This window comes from Lycorma delicatula, chromosome 10, assembly GCF_047948215.1.
Source record: "Lycorma delicatula isolate Av1 chromosome 10, ASM4794821v1, whole genome shotgun sequence".
NCBI lineage: Eukaryota > Metazoa > Arthropoda > Insecta > Hemiptera > Fulgoridae > Lycorma > Lycorma delicatula.
The window spans coordinates 114,863,073-114,875,903 of NC_134464.1; the positions used below are offsets into that span (position 1 = coordinate 114,863,073).

Consider the following 12,831-nt stretch of genomic DNA (forward strand, 5'->3'; position numbering starts at 1 on the left):
GATTGCTAGCACACACACCACAAGTCGTATTTCGTCCCTTTGCACGTCTGAACAAGCGTTGCGGACGGCGCGGTGGCGCTTTGCAAGTCTCGACACGTTCATTGTACTGAATATGGAATATGCAAGTTTTTACAAGTAACAGTCGCTGAGCTTCTCAAAACATTATCTGCCTAGATTGATACGCAAAGTCAAGCCAACATTTTAGTTCTTCACTATCGAAACCAGATGAATTTTCGTAGACCCCCGCTTACGAATTGTGAACCCCCATTTTTTTGTCACGCCAACGTAGATACCCGTCGAGTCTCCCGTGGACCCCTGGAGGTCCACCTGCACCACTTTGGGAATCAATGGTCTAGATGAATTAGTTGGAACTTAAAATGAAAAGATTTGCAAAAATCATGATATCCCATTTTTCACATGACCACCATTTCCCCTTTAATATATATACCTATTCTAGCTATATTTGGAAGTAAAGTAAAAATGTAATTAAAAACTATTGTGGGAGAAAATCTCCAAACTAAACATACTGTTTTTTACTAGATATATAACAAACAATATTTTATTTAATAAAATAAAAAAATTAACTATTTATATAACATTAATTATAAATTATCTTATTTCAAATGGGAAAGATTATGAAATTCTAAGAATTAGAAAATTTTCATCTCCAGAATTCAAATATAACTAAGTTTTAAAGAAAATGTAGTAGCAAGAAATTAACAGTGGAAAATTAAATAAAAGATCAGTTAATAATATTTTACCCCAAATCAATTAGAACTCTATGTAAAAAAGTTTGGCTGGGCCAGCGAAAGATGTTTATGATTGATTAACTTCTTAGATATTTTTAGCGTAATTATATATTATGTAAAAAACATATAATTACGAGAATTAATAATATTCTCTCATCTGCTTATCAACACTCTAAAAATTTGGGAAGCCACCGGAATTCAAAATGATAAATTTAATGACATATGTAAATTCAATCGTCAGTAAACTTCAGAAAAATTTGTAATTCCTCTACATTAAAATGGAGATGAAAGACGCAAATTAAAAGATTACAAATAAGATAAATGTGCGTATTCATAAACAGATTCAGTTTATTATTTATATGGGCTTTATAAGTTAACTGAAAACAATTCAATACTGCTGATCTTGGCTATCAAGTAATATAATATCTCAATTTTCTTTCTTTCTTTCCATAAATGTGATTTTAAATAGTTTTTATGATGTACAGAAGGTTGAAAAAAATAATGTTGTTTCATGAAAGAATATGCAAATGATACATCATATTTATTTTAAAATAAACAATATTCATATGCATAGCACAGGCAAATCTGTTATGAGCCTGGGCTTCAGTACCATGGTGTCACCACAAGAGAAATCACAGTGCATGTACTGATTCGCAGAAATAAAATCGGTGATTGCTGTACTATGAACATTTAAATGCAATTTTAAAGAAAAACTTCGATTAAAAGACTTCTGACAGTAGTTGCAAACAATTTTTCTCTTTTGTATGAATATTAAGATGCGCCTTTAAACTAGAAGAACAATTCAAAACCTTTTGGCAAAAATTACACACGTAATTCTTTTCTTTTGTATGAATATTAAGATACTATATATGAGTCTACTATAGAAATTCTCCCAAATGACAAAAGCAAGTTATATGAATATTTTTTGGAAACTGAAAGTGTTTTGAAAAGATATTCACCAGATAGGCCTAAAAAAAGTACTGAAAACACAGAAGAATTCACCTGTCTTTCCAACGAACTACATAACAATTTGTAGTATTAGTCATAACTAAACATTCCCAAAAGCATTGTATATGATGTTTGTAAGCGATTGAAATTTTGTGCTTATAAACTGCAGCTATTCCATGAAATTAAACCTGATGATAAGCAACAAAGAGTTCAATTTGTATTGACCATGTTAGACTTCATTTCTGCTGATGAAAACTACCTGTAGTGCATTTTTTTTTGATGAAGCAACATTTCATGGTCATGAGTCAAGTCAGAAAATCCACACGAAATGGTGCAATTCATCCACAACTGTCTGAAAATAAATGTCCTGAGCAGTATCATGAATAATGAAATTCTTTGGCCATATTTTTCCATAAGCAGACTATAACTGGTGTAATGAATTTGGGCAGGTTAGAGAACTTTATATTTTCATAGACTGAAAATGTGGAAGGCCTACACATCATGCAGAAGTTGTGCAAACTGCACTCAACAACAGGTTCCCAGAAGGCTGGATAGTCAGACAAGCACCCATCGCTTAGCCACCATGAAGTCCTGATTTTACACAAACTGATTTCTAAAGACATTGTATACAAAGAAAAATTCTAGTTACTTGATCACCTGCACCAAAGAATAACAGCAGTGGAAGCGATTCCTGCATACGTGTTTGCCGGAGTGTGGAATGAGTGAGTTATCAGTTTGATGTCCGCAGGACTGCAAATGGTGCTAGCTAATATTGAGTTACATTAGGAGGTAAAAATCTTTAGACTTTGTACCTTCCTGTAATAAAACATATAAATTTGTAATTGTACATATAATAAATTTAAATCGGAGTAATTATTTATAATTATATACGAGGGTAAGTCAATTATTATCTGCAATATAGTTATAAATTTCATTGCAATACAAATAGGAAACTTACATGTACATCATTTTTCAATATACCAACATACACCTTGCATTTCAACGCACTTGGTCCATTGTTGCACAAGCTTCCTGATGCCCTCATAAAAGAAGGTTTTCGGTTGAGCTGCAAGCCAGAATGCAACACTTCTTTCACTGTTTCGTCCGAGGTAAATCGACAGCCCCTTAATGCCTCTTTGAATGGACCAAACAAGTGGTAATCAGAAGGGACAAGATCAGAACTGTATGGAGGATGAGCCAGTATTTCAAAGTTGAGTTTCTGGAGCGTTTCAGCAGTATGTGGATGGGCATTGTCATGCAACAACACAACACTTTTGACAGCAGTCCTCAGCGTCTGTTTCAAATTGCAGGCTTCAGCTTGGCAGTAAGCATCTCACTGTAACGCGCACTGTTTATTGTCGTGCCCCTTTCCTCATAATGTTCCAGTACTGGACCTTGCGAGTCCAAAAAAACCATAAGCATCAGTTTTCCTGCGTACGGTTGGGTCTTGAACTTTTTTTTGCAGGGTGAATTTGGATGTTAACATTCCATGTTTACTTTCCAGTTCGTAATGATGGATCCATGTTTCATCACCAGTGATGATTCTGTCAAAGAAGATGTCCCGTTTGTTACCATAGCGATCCAAATGTTTTAGGCAGATGTCCAAGCACATTTTTGTTTATGCAACTATGTGAGTTGTTTTGGGACCATCTTGCACAGACTTTATGAAACCAAAGTCTGTTGTGGATGATTTCGTAGGCAGAACCATAACTAATTTGCAGATGATCTACCACTTCATCAATAGTTACTCGTCTGTCTAAGAAAACCATGTCACGTGCACGCTCAATGTTTTCCTCATTTGTGGCGGTAAACGGTTGTCCGGCTCCTTTGTCGTGCGTAACACTTGTATGACCATTTTCGACTTTCTCAATCCATTCGTAGACATTCCATTGCGGCAACACACTGTTCCCATACTGTACCGAAAGTCTTCAATGAATTTCTGCCCCTGATACACCTTCCAACCACAAAAAATGGATCACTAAATGTTGTTCTTCTTTGGTGCAAACAGAAAGCGGAGCAGCCATGGTTAACAGCAGGGTAGCGATAATGGAACTAACCTAGCAGCATCAAACCTGCATAGATATAACAACAATTAAACCACGCATGTGTCATCTATGCAACACGACAGTACTACCAACATAAACAAAAATATAACTAAATTGCAGATAATAATTGACTTACCCTCGTATACATATTATATATATAAAAAAAGACACATACACACACACAATATATATATATTTAAATAAAACTAATGAAACAGTAGATAAAACACAAAATTACATATTTTTATCTCAACACATTTTTGTTTGATTTGGTGAATTCTCCAAAATAGTACAGTAAAGGTGTAACTTTTCCTTTCTTATACTAGTAATAATTCAATGATGATAATTACATTCAACTTACGGTTATGTTCAGAAATAACAGCAGATTCCATTAATATATATATATTTTTTATACAATTTTTTTTCTAGAAAATATAATAATGGAAATCATCTTGAGTACAGGCACTATATATTTGTACTGGGCATATGTACGGCATAATATTATCCTACATTGTGACTATGACCAGAACCCCCATTGACACAATTTTTTTCTATATAAAGTAATTATATACAATGAAAATTATTCTCTATTGTTTAAAGAAAACTAAATTAAAATCAATCTATTTACTAGTTCTACTACCCCAATGAATATGTAAGTTGTTGGTCACAGTAATTATTTAAAAAAAATAAAATACTTACTGAATTTTAAGGTAGCATATAATGTTGTGTATTTTCAAGTTTAATGCACAGAATAAATGTTTATTTGCAAAAATATTAAACCCAGGTTTCTAGGGAAAACAGATGTTTCATCTAGTAAAAAATTTTGTTCCAAAGACTCAAATCATGTTTACAAAAATTGTGATAAACGAATTTGTAGCTCAATGAGACCAAAAAAAAATAAAAATAAAATAAAAAAACTTTGCCGTTAATATAGTCCCGCAACATAGTCCTAAACTGAGTGTTATTGGTGGCCAAGCTATGTTCTACATAATAACTATGTTTGCCAAATTAAGCAGACATGATGCAATTGGGATAAGAACGACCTAACAACAGGATCTTGTTTTAAAACAGCAATCTCCTGTTCATATTTTCCTGTAATTAATATGTTAGATCACATTCTGTAAAGTAATGCTGATTACAAATGATTCAGAAAAAAAATTCAAATTGCAAAAACAACTATACAATAATTGGTGAGATGTATAATGTTCCAAACCTCATTTAGATTGTTTGTATTCTATATCCTTCTGAATCATTATAATGATTTATCACGAATTTGAAAAATTACTTCATTACTAAATGTAATTATTCTTTAATCTATCAATCATATTAACACAGAATTCATGCGCTTTTCCTATTTCACGAACATTCAAAGTCAGAATCAGATGTAACCTTTATGACAGATCAGCAGGAATCAGTTCTAAGTTGTCGTAATTTTTTCATTTTTTTTTTAATGTAAATGTCCAAAGAAATTAAATGTCAAAAGAATGTATATCTGTTACACTTGTTCAACTGATTGGTATCCTCTATATTACACATGCAGTTCTAGACTATCTGGAGCAGGATGTCTAATCATACCACCGTCTTTTTTTTTTTTTTTTTTTTTGATAACTGATCTCAAATTTCCTTTCCTGATCATGCTACAAATAACAATGAGCATGCTCTGTACTTTTAACTTCATCATCATTAGCCTAATTTAAATTTAAGTTTACACACTGATATGTCATCTAGTAGGTACTTATACTAGGTGCCTATAGTACTTATACTAGTAGGTGAACAAATAACATAAATAGTACTGCAAAAAAGAGTATTGGAAGATATGAGTATTGAAAATGCTAAGAAAAAACTTATTTTCTTTTCTTAATTATAAATTAATTGTTAGTACTCCTACTAGTAACAAACAAGTAGGGAGGAAGCAAAACTGTTATGTGGTTTGTTATTTACAATCACTGCTAAATTAAAATTTTTACACTAGATTTTTAAGTTGAACTTTTTCTACAATAAGTATTATAAACATGCAAAATTATCTATATTAAATCATACTACTTAAAATATTTAGCAATAAAAATAATTTTGAAACATATATTATAAAATAAAAGAAACAAACATTTAATGATAATATCTTGTATTATTTATTGTACTAAAGAAGGACAATACCACAGTTTATTTGACACTATAAGATTACAATTTATATCATAAATTATTTAAAATAATTTTTAAATGTACATTTCATTGATCTTTAGAATGTACAACTCTTCTAAATATACACTGACCTTCACTGCAGTCATCATCTGAAACACAAGATATCTATTTATTTATTTAATACCAAACGGTTTCCCTGATCACCAATGCAATTGCCCTATAGTCTTATCTGTAAAACTGTTTAATTCATAATACATTTTTAAATGATCTCAGTTCATAATACTGTTATTTCATCTAAAAAAACATGTAGTAAAAAGCCGACGTTCCATGTCCTAGTAAACTGATATTCTATTCAGAACTTTTTCAAGGTAAAAATAATCTTTCAAAACTGCAAAAAATGCCTAACTCCATGAATGATCAATTAAAACTTACTTATCTATCAATGTATACCACTATTTGTTCTCATATTTCAATTTATAGTTTTAAGAACTAATAATCTAAACTTTCTGTTTTTAGTCAACAAAATGCATGGTAAGAAGTAACAGGTTATGAAAGTATTTAGACATTGATCAATAAATATGAAAATAATGTAGCCTTGTTTAAGATTATATTAAATAAAACTAGTTCATATTAAAATTCTAATAAGACATAAGTACTGGGTAACCTTTATCTTGTAAAAATATGAAAAGATGTGAATTAAGTCTTCATTAGTTGTCACTACTTTTAAACCCAATTCTCATTGATAAAATCAATTTGATGGCTTGAAACATAAGCAAATTAACCAGTAACTAATTTAGTAATATGACTACTCCAATTAACAAATGCAAGAGTAATTTAATTGAATACTATATTGAAAATATTGGGATATAAAGTAAGGACAAAATTCCAGTAATGTAAAACAAATTTAATGAAGTTAAATAGTTATCTTTTGAATGTTTAGTAATATGAAAAAAACTAATAGCAAGTCAACCTACAAGGGATGTTCAATAATTAATAACACAAACTGATGTAGAGAAAAAACAGTTCATTCAATACCAATGAAATTTTTTGAGGGTCAAGTTGGCTACACATTTAATCAGCTATTCAATCATAATTAATCTAAACATAACCACTTTTGTTGATTTCAGAATGTCAGCTACGCTTGAAATGTGTAAATGGAAAGAGCAACAACATTTACTGATGAGATTTTTGCTATAAGAAGGTGTGAAAAAACCGGTGGAATATTACTCAAAAATGTTGAAACAGTATGGTGAAAAGTGTTTAAATCACAGAAACGTGCGTAAGTGGGTGGAACAGTTTAATTTGCCCAGAACAAATGTGACTGATCTCCATCGCTCTGAAGACCAGTTGAAGTTTTGACTACCACGCTGTAAAATCGCAAAATGATCCTGTTAGTGAAGACAGGCAAGTCAAAATTTCCAAAACTGCTAGTTATGCTATATTAATGTTGGAATTGCACATTCAATCATTCATCATGATGTGCTGAATTTTTGCAACGTGTTCAAAGACAATTTACTCAAGCCCTCAAAGAGACCTGGAATTCGCATTTGTTCTGCGCTCAAAGAAAAACTGGAAGCGGAAAGTATAACTTTCTAGATCATATAAAAACCTGTGATGAAATGTGGATATTTTGAGCCCAAATCCAAACAGTAAAGTCTTGAGTGGAAACATCCAGATTCACCCACAGAAAAAAACTCACGCATGAACCGGTAAAGTGATTGGGACTCACAAGGCCCAATTTTTAGTGACTATTTAGAAGAACGTACTGTGAACAGTGAGTACTATTATAACATGCTCCACAGAAAGTAAAACCTGTGATAAGACAAAAATGTCAGAGTGGTCTCTCAAAAGGTGTGATTCTCTTACATGACAACACGCACCCCCACATCGCCAGAGAACGGGAGAAATGCTGAAGAAGTTGGGGTGGGAGGTGTTGCTACATCCTGCTTTCAGCCCAGACCTCACCCCGTCCAATTTTCATTTGTTCAGCTCACTCAATTTTCATTTGTTTGGCGGAAAGATGTTCAATGACAATAAAGTGGTCAAAAAAGAGGTACATGAATGGTTCAAGCAGCAAAATAAAGACTTCTATACTGCAGGATCTTCTATACATCAGAAAGCTCACAGAATGGTGTGGGACAAGTTTCTTAATTTTGCTGAAGAGTATGTTGAAAAATAGCGTTTCATTGTTATTGAATAAATCGTTTTTTTCTTTACACCAATAGTCTCGTTAGTTACTGAATGTCCCTCATATTAACACGTTAATTTTATCATAAATTTACCTTTTTTTTCAAACAAAAAAAAAAAAAAAGGAAAGGTTTTTTAATTTTATTCAGTTCTTCAGGTTATCTAGGTTTCTTTGTACAAATTAGTTCAACTGCTCTGAAAGTTTGAAAATGATACAGCATCACTAAATTAAATTTATTAAATAGTTTATATCCTTCCAATGAATGCAGACAAGCAATTAAAGATCATATCAGTACAGTTCTAATCTATGCACAACCAGTTACTAACATGGACATGGATCAAATGTGCAAATAAACATCTACTGAATTTATAAACTGTAAAAACTTTCTTTTGGGTTTTTGCACAGTGAAGTGCAACAAATAAAATATATAAAAAAAATAAATATATAAATAAATAAATATAAATATATTTCCCTAACAAATAAATATATAAAAAATGATTGATTATCTTTTAAAAATAATGCACTATTTTGATAAATAAAACAGGCTCTGAATATTAATAATCACTGTACATTTTTCTAATATTAATGTTAGTACAATTCTTACATCAATGGATTAGAATCAATTAACATAAAATGTAAATTAATAATTAAAACAAATATATAAACTTCAGTGCACAGTAAAACGATGCTTTATTAATACAACCACAGTAAATTATTCTACAGTAATTTAACAGAATAAATACTATTTTTCCGTTTTGAATTTAAAAATTTTTAATTTTAAGGAATGAATAACCAAAAATATATTGTTAAATGAATACAAAAAAAAATATTTGTTTACTTGAAAAATGTTATCTCATCAGTAAACTTGAAAATAGGTATGTTAACAGTGACTATTTCTGTTTCTGATCTTTATATTTTGTTGTGTTAAGTGTTATTTATTATTTACTTATATTTATATTAGATTATATTATACATATATATACATTTTCTGGCGTTTTACGCCAACTTTAGTTGGTAAAACTATATATTTGCATAGTTTGTTATTATATAAATTGTTATATTATATTATTACTTTATTGTTGGCGTTGGAGGATTATCCTGTTCGTTTCTTCTGATGTCCGATTTTGAGGATCCGAAAAGTGAAGAGGACTGCCGTCCGGTTTTGAGGGGAGCGGGAAGGCCATTGCGGGGTTGTAGACCTCGCAAATGTTTGTCTGGTGACTCTGAGTCTGGTCTCTCAGTGAGAGGCACTGGTTTACCTTCTAGGAAGGGTCACCGCTCGAGTCTGTTGAAGGTGGTATCGGAGGATACCAGTCGGAAGACGCGTTGTAAGCGGAAGGAAGATAGGGTTACTCAGTTGGAAACCCGCCGGATTGCTGTAGCAGAGTACGCTGGTTCAGACTCTTCTTCGGGGGATGACAGTCCCGATCTCCTGAACCGTTGTGTAGTTTAAATGGAAGAGCATTTTGTGGTGGAAGGCAAATCTAGCCTTAAGCGACAGAAATCGCTGTCTCCGTCAGCAACGTCCTCGCCTGCCATCAAGCGGAGATCGTGTCCAGATGATGGTAGTTCTATGACTTTGACTGCTGAGTCCGGTGGTGATTCTGGTCCTGATCTCCAGAACTGTGGGGCCCAGGAGGTGTGCCCGGAGCTGCTAACCACGGAATTTGCAACTGTCCTGGAAGATCTGTGTTCACGAGCGAGCTGTTGGATTCTCTCGTCAAACCGTGTTCTGAAGTTAAGCAGGATGTTAAGTCAACGTCTACGGCCCTGGTTGGCTTGGTGCAGCGGGTTAGGCTGATTATTTCAACTGGTTGGCTGAATGAACTACCTCGAAAGACCGAAGCGACCGCACAGGCAGAGGGGTCTGAGAATCAAAGGTTATGTAGCGGTTGTAGAGCGAGAATAAGGCCAGGGTCTGATAATGCCACCCAGACACTCAAAAGAGTAGGATCTGACGATATCATCAGGAAACTGGAGGAGGAGGTTTCTCTACTTGTTGCCCAACACTGGGGTGAGGAAGTTTTCAAGATGGTAAAAATGGCTGATACATCATTCACAGACAAGGAAGGACGAGACGTTGTATTAATACATGATTTGCGACCAATTTCAGCTAAGTGGACGAGTAGGGCTTATCGGATGGCGCCAAGTGTCAGAAGATTGGAGGACAAGTCGGAAATTAAGAGTGGACTATTATTGGTTGACAGTCGAGGGGCCAAGGATGTATTCGGTGGTGAGAAAATAGATGTGGGAGGTACTATCTATATGATAGTAGTGAACTCAGAGGATGTAGATGGGATGATAGCCGACTGCTTCAGGAGCATCAGGAAACTAAGAGATATGGGAGTGGACGCTCCTCTTTTGTGTCCCCGATTGGTAGAACTGGAGCCGTCTTGAAACGATTGCTGGAGTGCGATGGTAGACAGGCTGGTAAGGAGGCGGATGTTATACATCGATGAGTTTACTGGTGAGCGGAAGGCTACTCGACAGGGTGAGCAGTCACGTACAATGTCGATCAGAGCTGAGGGGCGGAGCTTCGCTGAACTGTTCAAATGTGCAAAGGAAGGAGTGGACAGTAGCGTAACTGAAGTGTTGTCTGTTAGGAAAGGGAACGCCGATTACACATACGTGTCAAGGCGAAATAGGCGGGTCTGTTAGAGCAGTCCATCAGGCAACATGATGACTTTTTAGTTCATGCGAGAATGGTTGATGATTTGGTGGAGGAAATTGCCAGATGGAGGTCGAAAATCGTCGTGGTGAGCGGAGATTTTAATGTTAAGGTTCGGAGTTGGGGATCAGCCATCGATGATCGAAGAGGCAGACTTCTTGAGAACGCTATGGCTTCAGTGGACCTTCAGTGCGTCAATCGAAGGGGCGAAATGACGTTCGGGAGAGGAGGAGTGGGGATTTCTGTCCCAGATCTGACATTTGTGAGCATGAGAGGCTTGCAGAGGTTGTTGGGATGGGAAGTGTTGGGAGAGGAGACCCTCAGTGATCACAGGCTAAGAACTTTTGAAATTGGCGATATTATCCAGGAAGAACGGGCAGGCACCAGGAGGGTTTCATTCAGGCAGTGTCGCGCAGTTCAGGGCGGCTATTGATTTTGAACTTGGCTGTAGCGAAGACACGGATTTGAATGAGCTGACAGACACAGTTTTCAGGGTGGGTGGAAACAGGTGTAATTTAGGAAGTGACTGCTGGGGGTGCAGGGGTATATTGGTGGACTCCCGAACTCGCTGAATTAAGAAGATGTGTGGTGAGTAGGCGCTGCCACAAGTGAACGCAGAGGCGGGGTGAGAACATCGAAGAGGAGCTCGGAAGGTTACGGCTTGCTAGACGGAACTTTCGTGGAGCAATTGCTGCGTCCAAAAAATGCAAATGGCAGCAATTGTGTGATGCTGTGGAAATTGATCCGTGGGGTGATGCCTATCGTATCGTCACAAAAAAATTTGGAAGACGGCTGCCACTCCTCACCGACGATGAGCTGAGGAAAGGCGTTGATGAACTGTTTCCGAAAGGAGTGGACTTTCAACGGGAGGAAATTGTGGTGGAATCAATGGTTCCATTCTCGCTGCAAGACCTGAGTGAGGCGACTAAGTTGATTAAAGGCGGCAAGAGTCCTGGGCCGGATGGAATCCCCCCGGAGGTCGTAAAAATTGTGGCTGAGACGGTGCCTGGTGTGGTATTGCGTGCAATGAATATGATATTGGAGATGGAATGGATACCTGAACGGTGGAGAGGTGCAGGGTTAGTGATGCTAAGAAAGACTGCTGGTCCTACGGGGGCACAGGTTTCGTTTCGACCACTTTGTTTATTGAATTGCTTTGCGAAGCTGTTTGAAAGACTTGTTCTTCGAAGGCTCAACGACGGCGTAGAGATGGCAGGGGGACTTCATGAGTACCAATTTGGTTTCCGGCCTGGACGCTCAGCGATTGATGCGATCGGTTGAGTGATGAATATTATTCGATCAGCTACAGAGGGCACACGGAGGTCGAGAGAGATAGAAGCGGTCATACTGTTAGATATACGCAATGCGTGTAATGAGCTGCCATGGGAAGTTATATTTCGCGAACTAGAAGTAAGACGAATTCCGGCATACCTGCGAAGGGTGTTGCACGAATATTTTAAGGACAGATTCGTGGTGGGCAGGTCGGAAGGTGGTGAAACGAAATTTCCGGTGGAGAGGGGTGTCCCTCAGGGTTCGGTGTTGGGTCCGGTCTTGTGGAGCATTGCTTTCGATAATGTTCTAAGGCAGCGCTATCCGGCGGGCGTCACCCCGGTGGCGTTTGCTGATGATTTGGCACTTGTAATTGTGCGCAAAACGGAAGAAGAACTGATGGTGGCCGGTGAAGAAGCGGCTGATGTGGTTAAGAGGTGGCTAATAGCTCATAGTCTACGGCTCGCTGAAGAAAAAGTGAAAGTGGTTGTTATGGCTGGAAGACGCAGACTGCATCCATTGCGTTTTAGAGTGGGACACACGATAGTCCATCCTAGTCCAGCCGCGAAGTATTTAGGCGTGTGGCTGGACAAGAACCGATCCTTTACTATACATGTTGAGGAGGCGGCAAGAAAGGGCGAAAATGTGGTGAAGGCGCTGAGCAACATGATGAGAAATAAGGGCGGTCCTCAGACGGGTAAGAGGAAACTGTTTGCCAGTGTGTACTCTTCTGTGGTGTTATATGGAGTTACTGCATGGCTGGGAGCGTTGTCGAGGGCAAGGAACGTGAGGCGTTTGGTTATGCAACAACGTAGGCTGAACATA

The 12,831-nt window shown here is 36.4% G+C and overlaps 1 protein-coding gene across 1 annotated transcript in view; it reads right to left on the minus strand.

Moving 5' to 3' along the window:
- Window positions 1-5,865: 5,865 nt before the first annotated feature.
- The window catches only part of LOC142330950 (uncharacterized), a 229,621-nt gene continuing 222,655 nt past the window's right edge, over window positions 5,866-12,831 (minus strand). The window contains exon 13 of the mRNA XM_075376413.1: window positions 5,866-6,030. Within this exon, the coding sequence (XP_075232528.1) occupies window positions 5,969-6,030 (62 nt within the window). The 3' untranslated portion in view covers window positions 5,866-5,968. The remainder of the gene's footprint in view (window positions 6,031-12,831) is intronic.